At 40.2% G+C, this 25,299-nt stretch overlaps 1 protein-coding gene across 1 annotated transcript in view; it reads left to right on the top strand.

Moving 5' to 3' along the window:
• The first annotated feature begins 678 nt into the window (after positions 1 to 678).
• The window catches only part of CNTRL (centriolin), an 85,836-nt gene continuing 61,215 nt past the window's right edge, over positions 679 to 25,299 (top strand). The window contains 10 exon segments of the mRNA XM_056138674.1: positions 679 to 782; positions 2,865 to 3,105; positions 5,909 to 6,039; positions 9,307 to 9,437; positions 10,931 to 11,072; positions 14,018 to 14,204; positions 18,964 to 19,157; positions 22,290 to 22,308; positions 22,311 to 22,345; positions 25,152 to 25,271. Coding sequence (XP_055994649.1) covers positions 2,892 to 3,105; positions 5,909 to 6,039; positions 9,307 to 9,437; positions 10,931 to 11,072; positions 14,018 to 14,204; positions 18,964 to 19,157; positions 22,290 to 22,308; positions 22,311 to 22,345; positions 25,152 to 25,271 — 1,173 coding nt within the window. The 5' untranslated portion in view covers positions 679 to 782; positions 2,865 to 2,891.

Raw genomic sequence — 25,299 nt, 5'->3', positions numbered from 1 at the left:
GGTGCCATCTCCACTGCCAGCGGCTATTCGCTACCCCGATTCCCGGACTGGACTCGTTGCCACCTCGGAGTGAGGTGGAACCCAAACTGCCTTCGCTCAGCGTTTCATGCACGGGCGGCCTGCCAGACCCCGGAAGAAGCGAATTCTCCTCAGAAATAGCCACGCAACGAGGAGTGGGCGGTGAGGCACCCAGGTCCACAGTCAGTATCGCACGTGTGGGGCTAGTGACAGCATGAAGGCGGCCGCTTAAGTGGTCTGCAGCTTCCCCTGGGTTCAGAAAATCGGCTCTGGGCTCAGGGGGTCGCCGGGAGGCGCCTAGCGTGGGGAGCCAGACGAAAGAAGCTGAGCTGCCGCCTCTCGAAGCGGTGCGTCCCCTCCGAGGCGGCAAAGACGGCGGGAAGCTCCGCCCCGCCCCGTCCGACCAGCCGCGGGGGCGTGGCCTGCCCTGCCCGAGTAGCCGCGGGGGCGTGGCCCGACCTGCCCTGCCGGACCGTGGGAGCGAGGCCTGCCCCGCCTAAGGGACCGTGGGGGCGTGGCTGCCCTGCCTGAGTCGCCGCGGGGGCGTGGCCCGGCCTGCCCCGCCGGACCGTGGGGGCGTGGCCTGCCCCGCCTAACGGATCGTGGGGGCGTGGCCTCCCGCCCCGCCCCCGGCGCGCTCGGCCTCTCGGCAACCGGCACAACACAACAAGATGGCCGCCGCGCCGCTACGCGCCTGAAGGGGAATCCCGGGGCGGCTCCCGCCGATCTCAGCCCGCGGGCCCGCTCGGCTCGGCTCCCAGGCGGTGAGTGGCCCGCCTGGTCGAGGCCGTTCTCTGGCCTCGGGATGGGGCCGCGTGGGGTCCGGGGGCTAGGGCGGGGAAGGCCTCGGCTCGGGAGCGCCTCCGGCCGGGGGCGTGTGCCCGGGAGCGGGGCGAGGTTCTGGGAACGGGCGCGGGAGCCGGTCCGGGAGGAGGTCTCGGTGCGGGCGGCCGGGACTGAGGCGAGAGGAGCCGCCGGGGGTGGGATAGCGGGAGCGTGAGGTGCGGCGTCTCCCGGAGCGCGACGGGGCTGAGGTGCGTCAGGTGCCTGAGGGGAGCGACGGCGAGCCGAGGGCTGGCGCGGGTCGCCACAGCTGGCGCGAGATGCGAGATGCGAGAGATTGGCCGCGACTCGTGAAAGAGGAAGAGCGAGTGCTTCAGTGTAGAAGAGGGAAGAAGAGGCCGGCGACGCTGGCCGTCGAAGCTTGGGCTTCCCGGGCGCCACGGGGCTCCCTGAGAAACTCACCTTCCTCCGCCACACGTGGCTTATGCCCTAACCCGCAGCAGGTGTTTTCTCGCGTGTGGAAGTCCCGAGTCACAGAGTCCGTTCAGATGTAGAGGAGACCTAGCGGGGATGAGCAAGAGATGGATTTAGACCCGAAAGTTGGGGCCAGATTGGGGTGAGTCCGCAATGTGTAGGCGTACAGGCAAATGAGAACTATCACGACTTTGGGGTGGTTGTTTCTTGAGTCCGAGGTTGGAGACTAGGTTGAGGGTCGAGACGGAGGAAGACCCGAGCTGCCTAAAGCGCGCGTCAGAATAGTTGAAGCCAGAGATGACTGAAGTTGATTCAAGGATGGGAGTTCTACGAAGACTGGGTAGAGAGGAGTTTAGAAATACTTCAGGACCAGAATTGTGATTAATGAGGAAGAGGGACTGATGGAAAGTAAGTGCATTCATTTATTCATTCAGCAGGTAGGTTGTGAGTTCTTACCAGATAATGGGCAATATCTGGAAGTATAGAATAGAAGTGCACATGGACCTGTGTTCCGTAAGTGAGAAGACAAATGTTAGGCACTGTCACTGTCTTCCTGTTGTTCATATTGATTTGCTCCAGCGGGCCCAGTAACATTGTAAGACTTGTTATGTGTTTGGCATATGGGATACTTCACGGGTAGCTTGCCAGGCTCCCCGAGAGGGGTGGAGAAATAGAACTCGGGTCAGCCCTGTTGGCCACGTGCAAGGCAAACGCCCTACCCGCTGTTAATCGCTCCAGCTGTTATTTAAGAAAATGCAAGTTGAATTATTTGCCTAAAAATAATACATACTTTTCTTAGCTTGCCCTTTGAGGAGGCGATTGTGAGGAAGTGGACCTGGAAGATAAGTTGACCTTATAAGATATACTTGACCTGGAAGATAAGGAAGACTAAGAACACAATGAAGTAACTGGGCATACCAAGTTGCCAAGTTGGGGTGTGGGGTGCAAGGAAAGAACCCTAATAAAAAGAACAAAGTTGGAGAACTCACACTTCCTGATTTCAGAACTCAGTAAGAAACTACAGCAATCAAAGCAATATGGTATTGACATGAAAGCAGACATAAATCATTGGAATATGTAGCCTACAAATAAACTTTCAGATATATGATCAGTTAATTTTTCAAGGGTGCCTAGACCATTCAGTGGGGAGCAGGTCTCTGAATTTAAAGACTGAATAGAGGAATGTGAGTCAACTGAGGAAACCAAGTAGCCAGGGAGGCAAAAGAATAGCAGAGGAAGAAGTGCTCTCTAGTATTAAATACTGTTGGGTGCCTACATCCTACATTGCCTTTTGGGAAGAAAGGATGGTGTAACCAGTTTGGTCCAAAAAACTGACAGTAGAAATGACGTGAAAGACTTCTAACTAGAGCATGTACCAGTGTTAGACCCTTTGGAAGTCTTTTTTCCCTCTGGTAAGGTGATTAGTAGTGTTTGAAATGATACCTGCTTCATCACCTTGGGGTAGTGTGGATTATAACATCTGTACCTTTTTTAGTTATAACTTGTTGTCTTAAACGATCTAGAATTGAGTTAGGTCATTTTCAAAGCTCTAACAATTTATCTTACTATGTATCTGAAAACTCTTACAGGTTTTGGCACTCGGCTTTACTTTGGCAATGAAGAAAAGTTCTCAGAAGAAATCATTCCCCAAAGCAAAGATGCCATCCCCATCTTCGTCTCCTAGTCCTTCATCTCTTGTGTCCAGTATGAGATCTAGGTCACTCTCACCTTTAAGTGGATCTGACATTGTGCCGTTTCATTCTGAAGGACAGTGGTCTGAGCAAGCTGAGATGATAGATGAGAACTATATGCCTTTGGACTACCGTCAAGGTACTCCTTTTTAATTATGTGTTCAAATAATAATTACATACTATTTCAATAGAGATATAAATACATGCTTATATTTTGGATCAAAATATGACATCCTGGTGCTAACAACCTATTGTTATTTGTTATTCATTATTTTAGTGTTTGGTTTCTGGGTCATATCACAGTACATGGGGACATTCCCAGTTGTGTGTTGATCTCATGGTCCTTGGGAGACCATACAACACTGGGAATCAAACCCAAAACTCCTGTAGGCAAACATACACTCTCCCTCTTGACCTATCTCCAGGCCCCATTTAACTTACTGTTTATATTCACAGAAATTATAAGCAGGGTAAAAATATCTGAAACAAGATAGTAGTTTTCACAGTGTGAACATTCCCTGTGATTGTAGAATTCCATAAACTTTACTCTGCACGGCCAGAGAGATAGCATATGAAACCCGGGTTTAATCCCCAGCACCACATAAGTCCTCTTAGCACTGTCAGAAGTGATCCTTGAGCACCAAACTGTAATCCTCAGCACCATTGTCATCTAGAAATCAAAAGAAAATGGCTTCTACTGAAAATTTGCAGTTACCTTTGAATAGGAAAGGGTATATCTGTTCACTTGGGCTTGGAGTGCCTCAATTAAATTTTAAAATGTTATCTGTTTTTGTTCTCAGCTAGTGGTCTTTCTGACAAAGTCTTTACCTATTTTCCACCTAGGAGACATACATGTTTTCCACCAAGGTTTTCATTTTCTTAGAAGATTTGGGAATTTTTTTAGAAATAGATTTTCCTGGGCCCTAGATATAACTCGGTGATAGAGTACTTGTATGTGAAAGGCCCTGGGTTTGATCCCTGGTAAAAAAATGGGAAGTGGGAGGTAGAGTAGGAAAGAGTGGTCCTTTGAAATAGCACCAGGGGCCAGCAATATTTAGCCAACCAAGCCAGTGCTTCAGTGGTAGTGCCCAAGGATATAGTGTTCTCTGATCCCTTGGTACTAGGCCCATCTGGGTTACCACAATAAGACTTCACCCAGTATACACATTGGTGTGTACCATACTGGTAAGACTTCACCCATTGCACACATACACACACTCTTGTAAGACTTCAGTATACATACACACACCCCCCCCACACACACATATTTTGTTTTCCTTGTTAGAAACTTTTCTGGTAGGAGTCTCCAAAGCAGTGCTCAGGGGACCTTGGGGCTATTCATTGAAATACTTGGTCTGCCACAGTTCAGTGTTCAAGCATGACTGCAGAGCTGCTTAGTGCTGAGAACCACAAGGATCTCCCTAGTGATGTTTGAAGGCTTCCAGGCCTATACACAGAGGTGTTAGGGTGTTCTTGTGATTTCAGAGAAGGAACTGCAGGTCTTGTCACACTTGCAAGCATATGCATATAACCCCTGAGCTATTTCCCAAGTACTGTTATTAATTGATTAAATATGAAAATAGATTTTTTTGCAAAGAAATCTTAGTCATCAAACTCTGACTTAAATATCTCATCATTTTTGTTGTTGTTGTTTAGTGAGTTTTCTTTGGTGCTGGGGATTGAACCCAGGGCCTCACACTTAAAAGGCAAGTGCTATACTACTGCATATATGATCAGTTTCTATTAATAAACATTATCAGACTTGAATTGATTTACTACTATTGAAATCAACTTGATTATTAAGGTATTAGTCATTTTGTTTTCTAAAAGAGAATTAAAGAAAAAACTTAAACCAAAAATAAATACAGTAATAATTTATAAATAGACCACAAATTTTGAGCCTCAGTGTGGCTTTGGAAACAGTATAATGTTTTTGACTCATAACTGAACATGATGACATTTTATTTTTGTGGTTGCTTTTGTAAAATGACTATAACAAGTTTTGCATAATTTAGGAAAGTCTTAGGACAGGGGTGCTATTTATGATGTTAGTTCTTTATCCCTGTAAATTGTCTTGTTATCTTCTCTATTTAAGAGAACAGTATGTTTGAGTTTCTACTATAAGTACAGTAAAAAAAAAGTGGATTTTTAGAAATTTCATCTGTTTTCTTGATTGCAGTTCCAAACTTAACTATAGTATCAGTTTATTTTTTTTAAATCAACATAAAAATATGATTAAGAACTTCATTGCTGGTCTGGGGGAGAGTCCAAGTGGAACATATGCCATATGTGAACAAGGTCCTGGGTTCAATCCCCAGCACCAGCTATCCCCCCCCCCCAACTAAATTAACAATATCAACACTTCTCATAATCACACATAATTTAAAGTGCAGATTGGCGTAGTATGCCTGGATTATTCTAGTCCTGGACTTGCTCATTATTAGCTACAAGATTTTTTCTTGTTTTTTTGGTTTGTTTTTTTTTTATGGACTATACCTGGCATCGCTCAAGGACTACTTCCTGCTTAATGCTAGGGGTTGCTCCCAGCAATGCTTGGATCATGCAGTACTGATGATCTGACCTGGACTGCTGCATACAAAGCTTGTCTCCAACTATCAAGCTATGTCTTCTGTCAACTGAATGCAAGATCTTGAGAAAATTCCTATACCTTGTTTTTAAAATGGACATAGTAATCTTTATCTCAGATTTTTGTTGTACTCATTAAATATTTTAACAAAATATTTAGCATAAAGCTTGCTACAAAGCTTACATATGCAGCATAACTGTTATTGTCTTTGCTATAAAATCTGAATACTATAGTTAAAACTAGTCAGCTAATTTTAAATTTCTATGACTTATATTTGTTTTGTATTATAACATCAAAACCATTTTTTTTCAGACTATCCATATCTTCCTCTACTGATGTGTTTCTCTAATTTCAGAAGTTGATTCACATGCAGGAGTACGATATATTACAGAGGCCCTTGTAAAAAAGCTTACTAAACAGGACGATTTGGCCATGGTAAAATCCCTGAACCTTTCACTTTCTAAAGATGGTGGCAAAAAATTTAAGGTAGGCTACCAGAAATTTTTGAATATAGTCAATTTTTGTAATATTCTGTACTTTTAAGACAAGTATGTATGTATATAATATATATGTGTGTCTGTTATATACATATGTACATATGTATTATAAACTGATATATTTGTACATTTATTATACATATATTATACGTATACATTTTAAACTGATATGTATTTACAATAACATAGCATTCTAAAGCCATTTTATTTGCAGCAGATCTTTTTTTGTTCTAGTAAAGGTTCTGTATCAGAATTACAGCATCATCCAGTTTTTAAGGTTCTGTTGTTCTATATTTTATTAGTTGTCTCTAGAAAAGGCATATTGGTATGGTTGTTTCTGTTAGTAAAAATTTGTTGAAATGTAGCTATGTTCATTTGCTTATATATTGTTTGAGGCTATTCTTGACTGTGATAGTAAAGTGTCACAAAGACTGTATAATCCATAAAAGCATTATTTACTCTCTGATCTTTTACAAAGAGTATTTTCTCTGATTCCTGCCTTACTACATGCACTCCCACCCCACCTCCACCAGCTGCCAGCATCACAGGTGCAAACTGAGCACTTCCCTCTGCAGAATGGCTGTGTGTGACCACCACCGCTCATTGGATCAGCGGGATCTTTTTTTTAATTTATTAGAGCTATACAAGCATATCCTGGGCAAGGCATGGAAGGGAGAAGACAGGACCAGTACTTGGGCTGGAACTGAGGCTAGAGAGGTGACTGGTGCAGAGAATCTGAGTGAGAGGAACCAGGCATGAAGTGGCTGGCTGTTTTTCTGTTTAGCAGGGCTAGTGCGTGTGTGTGTGTGTGTGTGTGTGTGTGTGTGTGTATTGGGGCGGAGGGCAGAGGGTAGAGGGGGTCACTGGCCTAGGTGCCCTGGGATATGTACTCTGCCTTCATGGATGCATGGTACTCATCAGTGGCCTCCTGCACCACTTCCCTGGACTTGTCCATCTCATCAAAGTTCTCCTTAAAGATGTCCTCCTTGAGAGAGAACAAAAGGGAATGCCCTGCCACAGAGGCAGGGTGGGAGGGGGGTGGGGGGGATATTATCCATGGTGGTGGAAAATGGGCACTGGTGGAGGGATGGGTATTTGATCATTGTATGACCGAAACCCAACCCAAGCACAAAGATTTGTAAATCTACAACTGTACCTCATGGTGCTTCACTAATTAAAAAAAAAAAAAAAGATGTCCTTCTTGTGGAACTTCTTCAGGAAGGCCTCCCGCTTCCACAGTTTGTCATACTCCTGGCAGGAGCTTTCGAAGAGCAAGGAGATTCTGGTGTGATTGGCCATCATGAGCCTATCCCACAGGAAGACAGAATACTATGTAATAGACAACTTAGTTTATTAATTGGGAAATATATAAACTTAGATTCCTATGTGTTATAAACTTCAGTTCTGATTTCTGGGAACTTAGGTCTTGGGATGAAGAATGCTGAAGATTAAAAGGAGAAATGAGTCAGGTAGATAGTTCAAGTGGTAGAGCACATGACACATGCCCTGAGTTTGAGCTGTGCTACTACAATGTCCACCCCCACTCCCATATCCAACGCAGCTGGGTGTGACCTAGTGATCCCCAAACATTGTGAGCTTTGCTGGGAATAGGATCAGACCATTGTGCAGTGTCAGATGTGGCCTTAAAGAAACTAAAGGAGAAATATGAGGAAGAATCAGAAAGGAAGAGTGCACATATAGAAGAAGCAAACACAGTGAAGAAGTCTAAAGGGACTATTGGGACAGAAGCTCTCAGAATATGATGAAAGGTCAAAAAGGGGAGCACTTCACTGTGGAACATATGACATAAAAATGTTGCAAAAATTGTCAAATAGGAAGAAAACTTAAAGTCATTTTAAATTTGTGGATTAAAAGGTTCCTATTTCCAAATCCATTGTGTTCATTCTTTCAGAGCCTTTTGCATTTATTTTCTCTGCTTGGTATTCTCTGTTCCCAGGTGTTCACATGCAACTTCTTGATTTTTTGCTGTTAAGGTCTACTCTACTCTACTTTACTCAGTAAGCTTCCTTTGTGATGTCTTTTATCATTCAGTGGCAGTTGGGCACAGCTTTACAGTCACCTCCCATCATTTCAGTCAGCAAATATTTATATAGCAACCTCTATGCCAACTACCATTAGTGCTACAAGAGTGAATATAGCAGACCAAGTTTGTGTTCTTGGTACCTTGCATTCTCTCACTTTTCATTGTCACTATTTGCTTTTTTAACTTCATCTGATTGTTTGCTTATTATGTGTCTGTGAATGAAAACAAGAACCTCATTTTCCTTGTTCATTATATTTCTGTTCCTCTCAAGACTCCTGGCATCTAATCCATGTTTCTTAAACGTGAAACAGGTGAAGGAATGGTAATTTGGGGCACTGTTTTTATATACATGTTATGTTGCATTTCCTGTAGGATGAGTGAATGTAAGGCGGAATGAGCAAAAGTATACAATAGTTCTGGGAATACAGAACAAGCAACGGAGATAGGATGTTGGCTTGATGGGAAAACAGGTTTAGTGCAATGTGATCTTTTTTAATTTGGAGGACATTTGAGCGTATCAAACATAGGCCATGTGTAGCAAAGGAATTGTCAAGTTCTCCATTACTGTTGCCACCTCTAGTATATAGTAATTACAAAATGAATATCTATTAAGTAATGACTGGCTTTAAACTTAAGAGGAGTTGGGAGAGGTTATTCAAGAGATAGAGCTAAGTAAAGGTAAAGGCCCTCCCGTTGATCGTCGATTTGCTCGAGCGGGCCCAGTAACGTCTCCATTGAAGACTTTGTTGTTACTGTGTCTGGCATATCGAATACTCTCGGTAGCTTGCCGGGCTCTCTGAGAGGGGCGGAGGAATCGAACTCGGGTTGGCCATGTTGGCCGCTTGTAAGGCGAACACCCTACCGCTGTGCTATCGCTGGCTGGAGAGCTAAGTACCTTAGTTAAATTTTGAAGAAAAAGGGGAGGGGAGAAAGGGAAAGAAATAGAGAAACTGAGGTAGAAAAAAGGATAGTGGAGAAATTCTTGGAGACTCTTGATCTTAATATGCAGAATGTGTTTTCCACTAGGGATGAGGAAAGTCTGACTGCTTGTGGGAACTGCCACTCATAGTCAGGCAGAGCTGCAACAGAGATCACAGGAGGGAGGAAGGGTTTGCTTTTTTCTGATGACTGATCCGTACAGCTCCAGTGCACATACACATTGAACTTTAGTCATAGTATCTGTTATATAAACTACTTATTTATTTCCAATAGTACATTGAAAATTTGGAGAAGTGTATTAAACTTGAAGTGCTAAATCTGAGCCATAATCTAATTGGGAAGATTGAGAAAGTGGACAAGCTGATAAAATTACGTGAACTCAACTTATCATATAACAAAATCTGGTAAGTGAATGCTTCCTTAAGGAGCACTGAAGAGTATAAAGGTAAATTAGTGTTTCCCAAGTTACTTTGATCCCTACTCATAGTCTAGTATGCTACTCTTATTTTGAAATTTAAGATATTTCATCCGGTTTCAGGACTGAGGAAGGGCAGTTAGTTGCCTTGCATATGAGCCACCTGGTCTGAATCCCCGGCCCATATTTGGTCCCCTAAGCTCTGCCAAGGATCACTTCTTACCCAGGGACAGGAGAACCATTAGGTATTAACCAAAATCTGTCCCCTGCAAAAAATAAGACATTTCATCTTACATTGATCTTAGGTGTTTATTTTTTGTTCATTGCTTTTGTCATTTAATTTTATATACACACAAACATACGTATGTACCCATATATGCATTATATATGTATCTGTACATGAATTATATATTCACATATATGTATATTAATTTGAGAAACAAATAGCACAAAACTGACAGTGGCTAAAATGCACATAGAAAACTTGTGGACAGAATGACAGTGATATATAATTACTGAGTAGACAAGACTAATATGGCAAACATGAATGATATAAAATTGACTAATTTTATATTGCAAACATAAACATGGCTAACGTAAATATGTTTATGACAGACAATATAAAATTAGTTACTCATAACATAAAAATATACAAATACAATTCATGCTAATGAAAATAATTGCAGCAAAAAGAAGGTGAAAATAAAGAAACTTGCGGATGGAGCAATAATACAATGGGTAAGAAACAGGCAGCCAGCCCAGGTTTAATACTCAGTATCCTATATGGTCCCCAAGCCCCACCAGGAGTGATCGCTGAGCTTAGAGTCAGGAGTAACCCCTGACCATTGTCAGGTGTGGCCCAAAAACCAAAAAAAAGAAGCTAGAAAATATTTTCCCAGCATAGAAAATTGACTAAGGAATTAACAAATTAATGGGAAATATTTCATCTGTGAAATTCATAATGTTTTATAAAGTAAAATATTCTATTAAAATGTTTATATTTCTAAGTACAGTATTATTACAGGGGGTCATTCAAGATGGCAGTCATACCTGCCATTTTATAACTCATCGTTTGGTGATAAGTCAAGGTAATAATTAAAGACAACCCTTGTGAAGGACCTTAGCATGCAGCGCAGTGCAGTTGTTGAATTTTTCAGCTCTTTGTGGGGCTATCCCCTAGGACTCTTCACAGTGGCTAGTGAGATGCCTTTATAGATTCTTCTTTTCTGTGTCATAAGATCCTAAACTATGATAGAAATTTACTTATGATTTCTGGTCTCAGTAATGAAGAGTTGGCAGTTTAACTCTTCTAGTAAACTTAGTTTCAACCACTTTGAGGGGAAGGGATTCCACTTTATGAAAAAAGAAGCTAATAAATTCTAATTATGAAAAATGTCATAAAACCAAGGCTGATTATTCTGAAACCACAGTGGAAGGACTCTGTAATTTTATTCACTTTTATTTTGTCCTTTGATTTTTCAGCAAAATTGAAGGCATAGAAAGTATGTATAATCTGCAAAAGTTAAACCTTGCAGGAAATGAAATTGAACATATTCCAGGATGGTTAGGGAAGAAGTTAAAATCATTGAGAGTCCTCAATCTTAAAGGCAACAGGATATCATCTGTAAGTAATTTAAAGTTCTAATAATTTAGTTTTGTTTTTCCATTCTAATTTTTTTTAATTACTGGATTTGTTGATTTAAAAAAAAATAAATTTAGGTCTTAAGGTTACCAAAGAGATAGCTCAATGGGAAGAGCACATATTTTGCATGTTGGAAACCTCATTTTGATCCTTGCCACCACATGGTCCCCCAAGTACCACCAGAAGTGATCCCTGTATAGAGTCATGTACACTCCCCAAGCATGACCAAATTCCTAAAATTAAATTAAAAAGTAAAATAAAATGTAAAAACCTTCTTTCAAAGAACCGTCTTCTTTTAAGATCCTTGATCCCTTGATAAAACATCAAATTCAGACATAACTTGTGATCTTCTGGTGTAATAGAGTATAGGCAATTCTGGTGTTTCATGATTCCATAGTAACAGAGAGTTCAACCCTTAGCATTTTCATGTCTCATTTCATTTGAATCTCAGAAAAACTATTACAAAGGAAATAGTGCAGGGATTATTTTTATAAAACAACTGCATTAGGGGCCAGTAGGTATAGTGCTTATCTTGCATGCAACCAATCCAGATCAATTCCCAACACCGCGTATGGTCCCCTGAGCAAATTTGGGTGTGGTTCAAAAACCAAAATAAATAAAGCAGTGAGTTAGATACCATAATCATACTCCCATTTTCAAGTTTCAGAGAGGCTAACTTTCTTTATTTAAAGTTATGCAACTTTTGCCAAAATATGGGTCATTCAATATTAAAAAAAATAGTTATTACAGAATGTCATTCACTAGATCTTTTATAGTAGAACAACTTCATTATCATCATGGCTCATATAAATACAGGTCACTGAATATCCAAAATCGTTCTTTTTAAAAAACATATTAATAGTTGTTACAGAATGTCATTCTCTAGATCTTTCATCATGGTTCATATAATTGATAATGATGCATTTTTAGTGTAATTATTTCTTACATTTATAGTTAGATACTCAGCATTTACTAAATATAGACATTAAAAGTAAAGTAAAGGCCCTCCCGTTGATCATCGATTTGCTCGAGCGGGCCCAGTAACGTCTCCATTGGAGACTTTGTTGTTACTGTGTCTGGCATATCCAATATGTCACGGGGAGCTTGCCAGGCTCTGCCATGCGGGCAAGATACTCTCGGTAGCTTGCCGGGCTCTCTGAGAGGGACGGAGGAATCGAACTCGGGTCGGCCATGTTGGCTGCGTGCAAGGCAAATGCCCTACTGCTGTGCTGCCGGGCGTGGTGGCCCACGCCTGTAGTCCCAGCTACTCGGGAGGCTGAGGCTGGAGGATCGCTTGAGTCCAGGAGTTCTGGGCTGTAGTGCGCTATGCTGATCGCGTGTCCACACTAAGTTCGGCATCAATATAGACATTAATATATTTAAATCAATTCAACTTAAAATAATCATATTGTATTTTAAAGAACATTCACATGTCATAGTATGAACTGGAAAAAAGATAGTCTATCTTGTAATATGAACTTAGACCTTTGAGATCTTGGAGACTCTTTTCACCTCTAAAGCTCACCATTTTGCTGCGGAGAGAAAGTACATGTAGTAAGAAGGGTGTTTGCCTTGCATGCAGCTGACCTGGGTTCAGTCCCCGGCATCCCATATACCTCAAGCACCACCAGGAGTAATTCCTAATGTCACAATCAGGAGTAACTCCTGACAATCTCCAGGTGTGACCCAAAAACAAAATAATTTTAAAAAAATGTTTTAAACTCACCATTTAACTGAAGGTAACAGTTCTTACCTCTCTTCTTTACAATTTGGTGTAGTGTTTAAATGAACTGATATAAATGAAAATGCTTTAAAAACTAGACTGTTTATTTTTCTGGGGAGGAGCACTTCCAAACTGTTCACTGCTGATAAGATAGAGTGTTTGATCTGAAGGGTCCCACACATGCAAAGCAGACAACTCTATAACTGGGCCACATACCTGGCTCTAAATTAAAAAAAAAAAAAGTAAAGTAAGGCCTCTTTAGGGGAAAAAAACCGTGTGTGTGTGTGTGTGTGTGTGTGTGTGTGTGTGTGTGTGGTGTTTATATGTGTGTGTGTGTGTGTGGTTTATATACATAGTTTATATATACATGGTTTATATGTATCACTGTCACTGTCCTCTCGTTGTTCATCGATTACTCAAGCGGGCCCAGTAACATTGTGAGACTTGTTACTGTGTTTGGCATATCGAATACGTCACGGGTAGCTTTCCAGGCTTTGCCATGCGGGCAAGATATGTATATATATTTTTATTTCTTTTAATATCAATTATAGCTGCTACCTGAAGACTTAGCAAAATCATTTTGTATGGTAATTTATATATACTTTCTTTTAGCCCTCCCAAAGTCTTCCAGGGTGCTTTCAGTGACCTCGAGCCAGCTACTGAAATGCAGTGCTGCTTGGCCACGCAGTGCTGCAGCCACAAGTACTAAGTACTACACCTGGTTATGCTTTAGGGGGCCCTGTGGGTACTGGGGATTAAACTAGGGTCTCATGCATGCAAAGCATCCATGCTGCACTTTCTCCCCAGTCCTGCCATTTTATGCTTTTGATTTCTCTGAATATAATGAAAAGAAAATAAGTTTAGAGTCCATAGCCTTGAATTCAAATCCTATGTCATTCATTTATAACTCTGAGCTTTGGGAAACCCACCTAATTTCTTTGAATGTAAGTTTATCAGTGCAAATAAGATATTTCTGTCTTAAGTTGGAAGTCACACATGAAACCTAATACTGTACTGATACACTATGGATCAACCCAGAGACTCCCTTCTTCACTTCCCTCAGAGTTTTGTATTCCCTCTTTGGGATACAAAACTTCATAAATCGGTTTCTGGCCTTATTGGTAGTATTTCCTTAATTCTGTTTAGGAATGTTTATTATTTTCTAGCTAAATGATACCTATATTTATGTTAAATATTGTTTCAGCTCCAAGATGTAAGTAGGTTGAAACCACTTAAAGATTTGACTTCTCTGATGCTAAGTGAAAACCCAGTTATGAGCCTTCCTCATTACTGCCAGTTTACTATTTTCCACCTCCGTTCACTGGAAAGCTTAGAAGGTCAGCCAGTAACCACTCAAGACAGACAAGAAGCTTTTGAGAGATTCAGTTTAGGTAAGTGACACTGAAACACACATGGTATTAAAATTTTATATGGGAAATGACACTAGAACTCTATTCATTCAACAAGTAGTCATTAAGCCTGTACTGTGAGCCACGCTCCGTACCTGCGCTGAGGATGGAATAGTGAGCAAGTGACAATACTGGTGGTGTTCCCACAACTGGTGCTTTAGCAAAGATGAAGACAAAAAGCAAGTTAACCTCGAAAAGGTCACAGAGGAGAAGCCCCTTTTGGGGAAAGTAGTGCAGAAAAATGGTTCTCTGAGGAAGTTATAGTTAAGCTAAGAGCAAATACAAGAGACAGTCAGCCATATACATAAAGGGATTCAGGAAGTGGAAACCACTTATCCCTTGAGGTTTGGAGAGGTTCTGATGTAAAGAAACTAAGTGAACATCAGTCAGTGTGACTGAAGGATAGTTCTAGAAAATGTTTTGAGAAGGGGAGAATTAGCACAGGGCCTTCCAGTTCGGATTTTATTCTAGGGGGAGTGGAAATCCATTGACAGCTTTTTGTAGCAGTGAGACATGGTCTATTTTATATATTAAGATTATTCTTCAGGGGCTGGAGCAATAGCACAGCAGGTAGGGCATTTGCTTTGCAAACGGCCAACCCGGGTTCGATTCCCAGCATCTGATACGGTCCCCTGAGCACCACCAGGGGTGATTCCTGAGTGCAGAGCCAGGAGTAGCCCCTGGGCATCACCAAGTGTAACCCAAAAAGCAAAAAATAAATAAAAATGAGAGAGAGACTTTTCTTCATGGAAAATATTTAGAGAAGGCAAATTAAAAAAGAGTCCTCTTAGGAGACTGTAAAAGAATAATCAAGGCTAGAAATATTGGTAGCCCGTATTTTGGTGTGATATAAATAAGTTTTGGAGATAAAATCGTAGCACTTTCTAATAGATTAGATAATTCCAAAGTTTATGAATGGTTAAATGATTAGACAGTAGTATCCTTAAAAATGGGAAAATCCGAAATGCTGACTTTTTGAGTACCAGGCAGCTAAGTAGAGATACCAGATAGAGTGTTAGAAACATTAGTCTGTAGTTTAAAGATTTCTGTACTAGAAATATAATTTTGATGGGGGGTGCAGATGGGGAAAGGGGGTATAGAAGGTAGGGCATTTGTTTTGCACATGATGCTCCTGTGTTCTATCCCTGGAACTGTATATAGTCCCTTGAGCACCACCAGGACTGATCACTGAGTAGAGAGTTGGGAGTAAGCCCTGAGTACTGCCAGGTGTGGTCCCAAAACCAAAAATTAGAAATAAAGTTTCAGGGATCATCAGCATCAAAATTATAGTTAATAACAAAGGAATTTTATTCATTCTAGTAGGGGCTAGGAAGAGCAAGAAGGGACTGAGCAGAGGAAACAAAGAGGGACCAGCAAGAGAGGAGAAGCAGGAAATGGTGGATTGCAAAATTCACAAAATAAGATTTCAAGACAGGATGTGGTCAGCTATGTTGAATGTTGTTGAAATGTAAATTAAAATGAGCACAGAGAAGTGCTTTAGATGGGCAACTTATTTTTATCTTCATAGAAACACTTACGTAGTGGTTTGCAACAAATGCTGGATTATAATGAATTGAGTGAGAAGAGGGAGGAAGACATTATTTGGATGAAGATTTTAAATTTCCACAATTTCACTCTGTGCCTAATAATTTTTTAAAGTTTTAAAATATTTTTTACAAAATTTTCGATAGCTGCCAGACCAAGAAATGGGTAGAAATGAATTCAGTAAGTCTCCAAGATAGTGTTCAAAGAAACAGAAAATCATGATTCCATACAGTTTGGGGGCGAGGGAGGGGGGAATCTCTTTATTAGAAGGATACGTTCTCCTTCAGAATAGAAAAAAGATCTGTGTCGGTATAAGTAGTTTTTCTGTTTGTTTGTTTGTTTGCTTTAGTTGTAAGAAAATGAGAAATTTTCTACTGGTGGGGTATTTTTCACTCAGTAAAATGTCATTCCTGAAAAAGAAAATGGGACAATAGGAGGTTTGAAGAAAAAGGGCAAGAAGAAGAAGATGGTAGTACAAAAGAGCCTTTTAAGAGAACCGATAAATTTGATTTTAAAAAGGTGGGAGTCGCAGTGAGGAGACACGGGGGGCCTCATGGGATGGGGGTGGAGCTGGCCATTACCCCCCTGCCCCAATGAGACCCCGAGTCGCTACCCACAAATGGCCTCTCTGGCTCCTGATCAAGCTGCTTAACAAGGCCATAATCCCAGAGACTCAGAAACAAATCTTGAAACCCAGCAGCTTTTGGCAAAAATGTGTCCGGACCCCACAATAAGTTACTGTCGCTGGGCCACCCCAGGGCAGAAAGGGTGCTGTCCCTCCGCCTGCTCCCCCTTGGCATCTTGGTGGCCGCCATCCTCCAGAGGCCATTGGACAGTGAGGTTTGGGCCCACAATGACGAGACACGCGGGGCCTCACAGGATAGGGGTGGAGCAGGCCCTCTCCTCCCCGGCCCTTTCCTCTCCTCCCCATCAAGACCCCAAGTGGAGACCCCAATTCGCTGCCCATGAATGGCCTCTCTGGCTTCTGATCAAGCTGCTTAATGGCCGTGATCCAAGAGACTCAGGAACAAATCTCAGTACCCAGCAGGTTTTGGCAGAAATCCCTCCAGATTTAATTGTTAAAATTTCAGAATTTCAAAATTGTGCAGCCACTACTGCAGCTGCACAACATCATATGTTATTCATAACCAGCAATAGAAAACAAATTGTCCACTGTTGCCTTTTTGGCAGATTTGAGTGTTGTGGTAAAATCCCAAATAATAATGGTGAGTCTGGTCAAAATACTGAATGTAATCAAAGTAGAGAGAGAGTAATGTGGAAATCATCTGCCCCACAGGTAGGGGGAGACTTTGAGATGGGGGTATACTGGGGTTTTTGGTAGTGGGCACTGGTGAAGGTACGGGTGTTTCATTGTATGTCCGAGAATTTTTTAATTTATTGATTCACTATGAGAAAAGTTACAAAGTTCTCAAGTTTAAGTCTCAGTCATACAATGATCAAACAGCTTTCCCTTTACCAGTAATTATATTTCACCACCAAGAGCCTCAATATACCTCCCTCCCAACCCTCCCGATGCCTGTGAGGCAGATGATTTCTACTTAACTCTCTCTCTACTTTGATTATATTCATTATTTCGATAAAACATGCACCATTATTGTTTGGAGTTTCCCCCCAACAATCAGAACTGCTGAAAAGGCATTGTGAAATCCTTTGTTTTCTATTGCTGGTTATGAAAACCATATGATGTCACGATTTTCAATTTCTAATATTTTACTAATTAAGTCTGGAGGGATTTCTGCCAAGAGCCAGATAATTGCGAGATTGGTTTCTGTGCATCTGGTGCCATGGCTGTGCCGGAGAGCTGCTTGTGGGGAGCAACGCAATGCCTCGGTAGGGCATGAAGGACGAGCCTGTTTCGTTCCCCCCCCCCCCTTCCTAGTGACCGAGACTTAAACCCCAAAGCTTTGTAACTGCTCTCACGGTAATTCAATAAATAAAATTATAAAAATGGGGGGGGGAAGTGGAGTTCATGCCTAAGTCAATCAGCCTAATCAGTGGCTGAATAAATAGCAGTACTCCTACATCAAAAATAAATAAGTAAATAAATAAAAAAAAGGTGGGAGAGTCAGTTGTACACCTTAAACCTCCTTAATATGAAAATTAAATCTCATCTTTTCAAGAGAGCTTTCCATGTGCCCCAAAATTAAGACCTTGAGGGTGCGAAATAGCTCAATGGGAGATAGAAATAAATCATCCCAGGAAGAAGGTGTGAATTAAAGCCAGCTGGTAAGTAGCATCACAAATCTGAAGAGCTGGAATCATTTTGGAAAGCTTGCAGTGGAGAGCAGTTGAAATGGGGCTAGAGGGGGGATATGGGACCACATGTGAAGAGCCTCGACAAGCTCTTCAACACTCTTTCGACTCTATTCCAAGAGCTGTACACTTTGAAGGATTTTAAGATAGCATAGTAGTTTGAAAATATGCTTACAGAATCCTTTAAAATGTAATAAAGTATCAAAATTTTATTTGGATGATTATTCCTTCTTTTTCCTCAGTATAAATCAGTTTCATGATAATCTTTTTTTAAAATCCCCTGAAACCATAGTAAAAGGTTTATTTTCTCCTCCTTTGTGGATGAAGTTGTTACAGTGACTGGGGGTTGTACACACATGCCTAGCTGTCATCCCTGGTACTCTCACATTTTAGCTATAATGCTGGCTGCAGGTCATACATCTAGTAGCATTGCAGTAGATTCAGCCTGGATGTTCATTGAGTTTTGCAGTCCTTTACTCATGATGATTGCTCTATGCTCACTGGGGTTGCACTCTTGGTTGGGGCATGTAAGTCATGAATGTGGTGCTCTCTGGCATTTGTTGCAGTGCTCACATACATCCTTGCCAATGATTCACTTCCTGCCATGAAACTCATACATCTCTTAAGTTGTCCTTGTTGGGTGCCACACCAATTTTCTGTAGTGCTTATGCTATACTTGATTTCCGACCTTGCTGAGAAATCGAGTATAGTGCCACAGTTCTGAGACAAGAGTCATCAGGATCTCATATGACTCAAATGAGACTTCTGGGATTTGAACTTGCAAGGCAAGTACTCTGAGCCATTATGCAGTTCTCTGTGTAGAATTGTCTTTAGGCTGTTCTAAGACTTTCATTGCAATATTCTTATTTTCCTTCAAGTAGGAATTATAATGTTTTGTGTAATGTTACATTGATATTGGCAGAAGAGGTAGAAAGATTGGAAAGAGACCTGGAAAAAAAGATGTTGGAAACTGAAGAGCTTAAGAGCAAACAAACAAGGTTTCTTGAGGAAATAAAAAATCAAGATAAGCTGAATAAGTCCTTAAAAGAGGAGGCCGCATTACAGAAACAGAACTGTGAGGAGCTAGAGAGTAACCTAAACACCAAAAATGAATTGGTAAGTCTGTTTTACATCAGTGTGACTAAATTCTTAAATGTAGATTAGTTGTCTATATAGAGAGAAAATTTAACTTAAAATCTGAAATTTTAATGCCTCCTTCAGCTGTGAGAAAAGGTAATTCAATCAGAGGGAAGTGGTAGAAATTAAATCAGGGCAACTTTCCCAGTTCTGCTAATCAAATATTTAAAGCATTTGTAGATGCTTTCAAATGCTTTCAATAAAAAGAGACAATGAAAGGAAGAGAGACTTACTCTCTTACCCATTCTCTGGATGTTTGTCAATAGCCTTTTGGTTTTCTGTGCATATACAATATATGTTATTTACTTAATATTTATGGAACTATGTACCTAGTTACATTTGAATAATTTTGTGATTTTCAGAATCCTACTACATATTTTTTTAAATTATGCATCTTATGTGAACAGAACAGTACTTAATAGGCAACTTTCCAGGTTATGACATAATATATATATATGCATGTAAATATATACACAATCACAGATTATTTTTATTTAGATTTTTATTAGTGAAACACCATGACACACAGATCTTTCTTAAAGGCCTTTATTGTTTTCCATCCTGACTTCTTAAAATGTGGGTCAGAGCTGAATATGATGTTGTATAATTGAATAAAAGATTTTGAAAAATCTGCAACAGTAAAAGGTTTCTGAATACATGATGACCAAATATTAACTCAAAATTAGCCACATAGTGAATCTGTGTGTAGGCAGTGCTCATGCAAGTGACATCTCTTGGGTAAATCCTGTCATTGAATGGAAATCGAGTCAGAAACTCTGATAAAGATCCTCCATTGTTTGGCCCATGCTTATTGACTGATATTTAGTTCTTCCACTCTTCTTGCTGTTTGAAATAATACTCAGAGGAAATCATAGAATTTGTACAAGTTATTTATGTAAGATCTTTTTATTGTAGTAATTCTTTATTATAAATCACTATGTAATTTATTATAAGTAGAGTTGTTGTGAAATTTGCATTTACATTTTCAGTAAATATTAATGCTTCCTTGATAAAGTTTTTCACTGCTCAATTCTTCTATAGCACCCAATGAAAGAGCTCACTTAATATTTTTAATTTGTAAATTGGATAGGATAAAATGGAATCTCATTTTAATTTCACATTGTCAGTTGAAAAGTGTATATTATGTCTCTATTAACTATTTCACTTCAAGTTACTAGTTTATGTTTGCCTTTCTCATATTTTTCCAAAGGGAAATTCTATACTAAAGAATTCTAAGTCTTATTCTAAGGGCCTTAATTTGAGAAACATTTTCCATTATACAGAATATCTAGTGGTTTTATCATCTACAGTTGAATAATGTTTTCCAATTTTATAAAATAATTTCTTATGTATTAGGCAATTAATCATTAAAAGGAATGTGGAATACTGAATCAAAACTTTTGCTGTCAGTTTACATTGAGGCTAATGGTATTTTCAAAGATGACACGCCACTGGCTGAGCAAGTGAAAACAGAGATAGATAAATGGGACTATCTTAAACTAAGAAGCTTCTGTACCTCCAAAGAAACAGTGACCAAAATACAAAGACAGTCTACAGAATGGGAAAGAATATTCGCCGAATACACATCTGACAAGGGGTTGATATCAAGGATATACAAAATACTGGTTGAACTCCACAAGAAGAAAACATCCAACCCCATCAAAAAATGGGGCGATGAAATGAACAGAAACTTTCTCAAAGAAGAAATCCGAATGGCAAAAAAGCACATGAGAAAATGCTCTACATCATTAATCATCAGGGAGATGCAGATCAAAACCACAATGAGATACCATCTCACACCTCAGAGACTGGCCCACATTCAAAAGAACAAAAGCAACCGATGCTGGCGCAGATGTGGCGAGAAAGGGACACTCCTTCACTGTTGGTGGGAATGCCGACTGGTTCAGCCCTTTTGGAAAACAGTATGGACGATTCTCAAAAAATTAGAAATTGAGCTCCCATTTGACCCAGCGATACCACTCCTGGGAATATATCCCAGAGAGGCAAAAATGTGTAGCCGAAGTGACATCTGCACTTGTTTGTTCATTGCAGCACTCTTTACAGTAGCCAGAAACTGGAAGAGACCTGAGTGCCCAAGAACAGATGACTGGTTAAAGAAACTTTGGTACATCTACACAATGGAGTACTATGTAGCTCTTAGAAAAAAATGAAGTCATGACCTTTACATACAAGTGGTACAATATGGAAAGTATCATGCTAAGCGAAATGAGTCAGAAAGAGAGGGATAGATATAGAAAGATTGCATTCATCTGGGGGATATAAAATAACAAAATATGAGATTAATACCCAAGAATAGCTGAGATCAACACCAGGAGGATTACTCCATAGCCTAGAGGCCAGCTGGGTATTCTGGGGGAAAGGACAGTTCAGATAGAGAGGGGAACACCAAATGGAGGGTGTTTGGAGGATCCTCCCAGGAGGGGAGATGCAGGTTGAAAGTAGACTGGACTGAACATGTTCGCCACTAATGCCTCTTTTGCTGATCACAACACCCAAAAGGAGAGAGAGAACAAAGGGGAATGCCCTGCCACAGTGGCAGGGGAGGATGGGGGGGAGGGATATTATCCTGGTGGTGGAAAGTGGGCACTGGTGGAGGGATGGGTATTTGATCATGGTATGACCCAAATCCAAGCACAAGGATTTGTAGATCTACAACTGTACCTCATGGTGTTTCACTAATAATAAAAAAAAAAAACTTTTGCTGTCAGTTTAAACTATGTTAGTACTTTTTTTTGCCACCAACAAATTCTGGCTTTTATTAATATTAGTTTTACTGTATTTTTGCAAGTAGTTCAGTTCTTCAGTTTTCTTATTTTTTAAATGAGGTTTGTGCATCAATCTCACTAATCTTACAGAATTGTAAGAACTTGATGAAGTAATGAATGTGAAAATAATTTTTATCTAAGTCTTAAGTAATGGAATTTGGTAAAATCTTTAACTCACAGAATGATTATAAAGTTTCCATGTAATAATAATGCAGGTACTAATAACTACCATCTTTAGATGAATTATTAGGAAAGAGCAGCAAATCTTATAACAGTGTAAAGTTCTCCAGGTGATGGTGTCTGTTTTTGCTCTTTCTCCTTGTAGCCCTTGTTTTGGTTTCTTGCACAACTTTTCTGCCGGTTCTTTATTCCTCTTTAAAGGTAGTTCCCTCAGGACTGAATCACATGCTGTGTTTTTCATGGTTTGCATGGTAACTCATATTAATATGCTTATGTACATTTTAAGTTTTGAAACCAGCTTGCCATTTTTGAGAAATGTGCTTGTTTGTGTGTTGATTTTTTAAAAGGGATATGTCTATACGAGAATGAATTTGAATGTTAGGGAAAGAATTTGTGTGGGTTTTTTTTTTTTTCTGTTGATAAATGTGTTAACTGCAGTCAACTCTTGATTATCTACAGCCAGATAGTTACTTGCCTACCTTCCAGGTTCTTTGATTCTCACTCCTTCAGATGTGAGAACAGTGGCCACTAGATGCTTACTAAATGCCAAGCCGCGTGCTGCACAAAAGTTGGACAGTATTGTAAGTCGCTAACAGGGACCAGTCCATACACATTCTGTGGTTCCTCTCACATTCACCTTTAGTAATCTTTGGGAAAAGAAACTGAAATTAGCTGACACTGCTAAGATGTGGGGATCTATGAGCATTTGGTGAAAGCACTAGTGCAGATGTTATGCTGGACACTGTAGCAAGACTTTGGAAACAGCATAGTGTTGGCCAAAATTGGGATATTTGAATCGGGACAGCACAGCTTCTTCTGTGATTAACTGTGCAGTTGGGCAAGTTATTTAATATCTCTTTGAAGTCTTTATCATCTCAGGGAAGTCATGAATATGCAATGCAATAGAATATGTAACAATGCACAGTGTCTGATAATCAACTGACTTAATACATGGTATCTTAATACATGATTGATACCTATTACATGATATCAGGTTGGCATCATTTCCACCTTGACAGATAATCAGGAGATGACTGTAAGCTAAATCATGCATGACTTTGATTTCTTGGTCTTTGTAAAATGCTCATTTTTTATGTTTTTTTCTTTCAATTTTTATATTAAGTTTCTCTGCATGTTTTTGGCTGGTAACTACAAGCAGACATTGGGGATTAAAAAAAAAGAGAGGACAAAAATCACTTAGCGGACCTTTGAAATAAATTCAAAGGATTGAGTCCTTAGTTAATAAAATATTTAGCTTCTGCCAATTAATAAGGTAAAGGCCCTCCCGTTGATCGTCGATTTGCTCGAGCGGGCCCAGTAACGTCTCCATTGGAGACTTTATTGTTACTGTGTCTGGCATATCAAATACTCTCGGTAGCTTGCCGGGCCAATTAATAATTAAGTTAATATGTAACTTCTTACAAGTCATTTTACAAATCTTGAGCATAATTTATTTATAAATTCAAAGAATTAGTATGACTTCTTTTTTACTTCCAGCTGCAGAATTTTTCTAAGACTAAGGAAAAAACTATAGAATAAAATTACATATAAAATATTATTAAAATATAATACTACATACTTGGATTTTTTTTCTGCAATGTCAAGGATCAAACATAGGTCTCATATACAGTGCATGCACTGTACCACTGAGTTATATTCCTTGCCTATAATATTACATATTTGAATCTGATTGAGCTTATTCATGTCCTTCATCTTCAATTACAAAAGCCTTGTTCTGGGACCAGAGAGATTACAGTAGGGTGGGTAAGGAACTTGTCCATGTGGCTGACCTGGGTTTGATCCCCAGCATGCCATATGGTCCTCTGAACCTTTCCAGGAGTGATCCCTGAGCATAGCACTAGGAGTAAGCTCAGCAACACTGGACGTAACCAAAATACCAACAACAACAAAGCCATAAAACAATGTTCTGCACTAGGGAGATAATTCAGAGGGGTACAGTACATGTCTTGCATGCACACAGGCCCCAGTTACATCTGCAGTACTGTATGCTCCCCCATCCAATCTGAGCATCCAGGGTGTGGCCTTTATGGTTCCCCAGTATCACAAGGTCACTACCAAGCTGTCAGGTCTGGATAGCCTGGCTGAGTATTACCAGAAATGACCCCGAAGTATCCCAGAACACCACTGGGGAGACGTGAAAATAAATATTCTGAATATAAAACTGAGGAACCATTAGACAAATACTTCAGTGACAATAGTACAATTAAAATCAATTTCTTTTTTCTATCCTCTCATTCCCCCTTCTGATTCCTTTGTAATTAATGTTCAATATCATTTCATCTGTTTTTTGAAACCATCCCTAAAATCACTCCTTAAGTTAAATAAATTATTACTAATTAGTAGGAAATCAGGAAGCAGGTACTAAGAGAATCAAGCTGGGATTGTCCCCTGACCACCTTCAGGTGTGCTCCTTGGCTCTCCAAAAAAAAATTTTTTTTAAAAGATAGATAACTTGTACAGGGCCGAGGGAGATGATACAAAGATTAGGGTAAATCCTTTGCATGTCCCCCACTCTGGCTTGGTCCCTAACACCATATGGCCCCCAAGCATTGCTGGGCGCAACCCTGGAGGCCCCAGAGCACAGTGTGGCTCTTGTGGATCCTGGCACTGTAGGGTCTGTGGATCACCACATGTTGCATTGAACCAGCAGCCCAAGATTCTCCGGGAGTGAACCTCTGAATCCCTTGAACTGCTTGAGAGACCCTCCCCCCAAAATAATAACTCTAACAACTATTTTCATGTTTTGGGGATAAAACAAAAATTTTTTTAATCTTTGTTCAACGGCTTATTAACTTCAAAGGTCTTTTATGTGATAATATTTAGTTTTATTCTAATAGTTTAGAATTAAGATAAATTGCTTTGAATGTCATACTTTTTGCTGTGGGGTTTAAAAAATTTGTATTACTAGTCATGGGTAGAACTTGCCATACCTTTATCCTAACCTATTGATCCTTATTTGTTGTTTCATATCAAACTGGACCAATAGCTAAAACAGAAGACTATTGAATTAACGCGAGCTTGCCAAAAACAGTATGAGCTGGAGCAGGAGTTAGCCTTTTATAAAATCGATGCTAAATTTGAGCCACTAAATTATTATCCATCTGAGGTGAGTTCTATTATCTTTTAGTAAACTA

Source organism: Sorex fumeus, unplaced genomic scaffold, assembly GCF_029834395.1.
Source record: "Sorex fumeus unplaced genomic scaffold, SorFum_2.1 ptg000129l, whole genome shotgun sequence".
Lineage (NCBI taxonomy): Eukaryota > Metazoa > Chordata > Mammalia > Eulipotyphla > Soricidae > Sorex > Sorex fumeus.
Note: the sequence above shows the minus strand (reverse complement) of the source record. Positions and strands in the feature narration are given on the sequence as shown.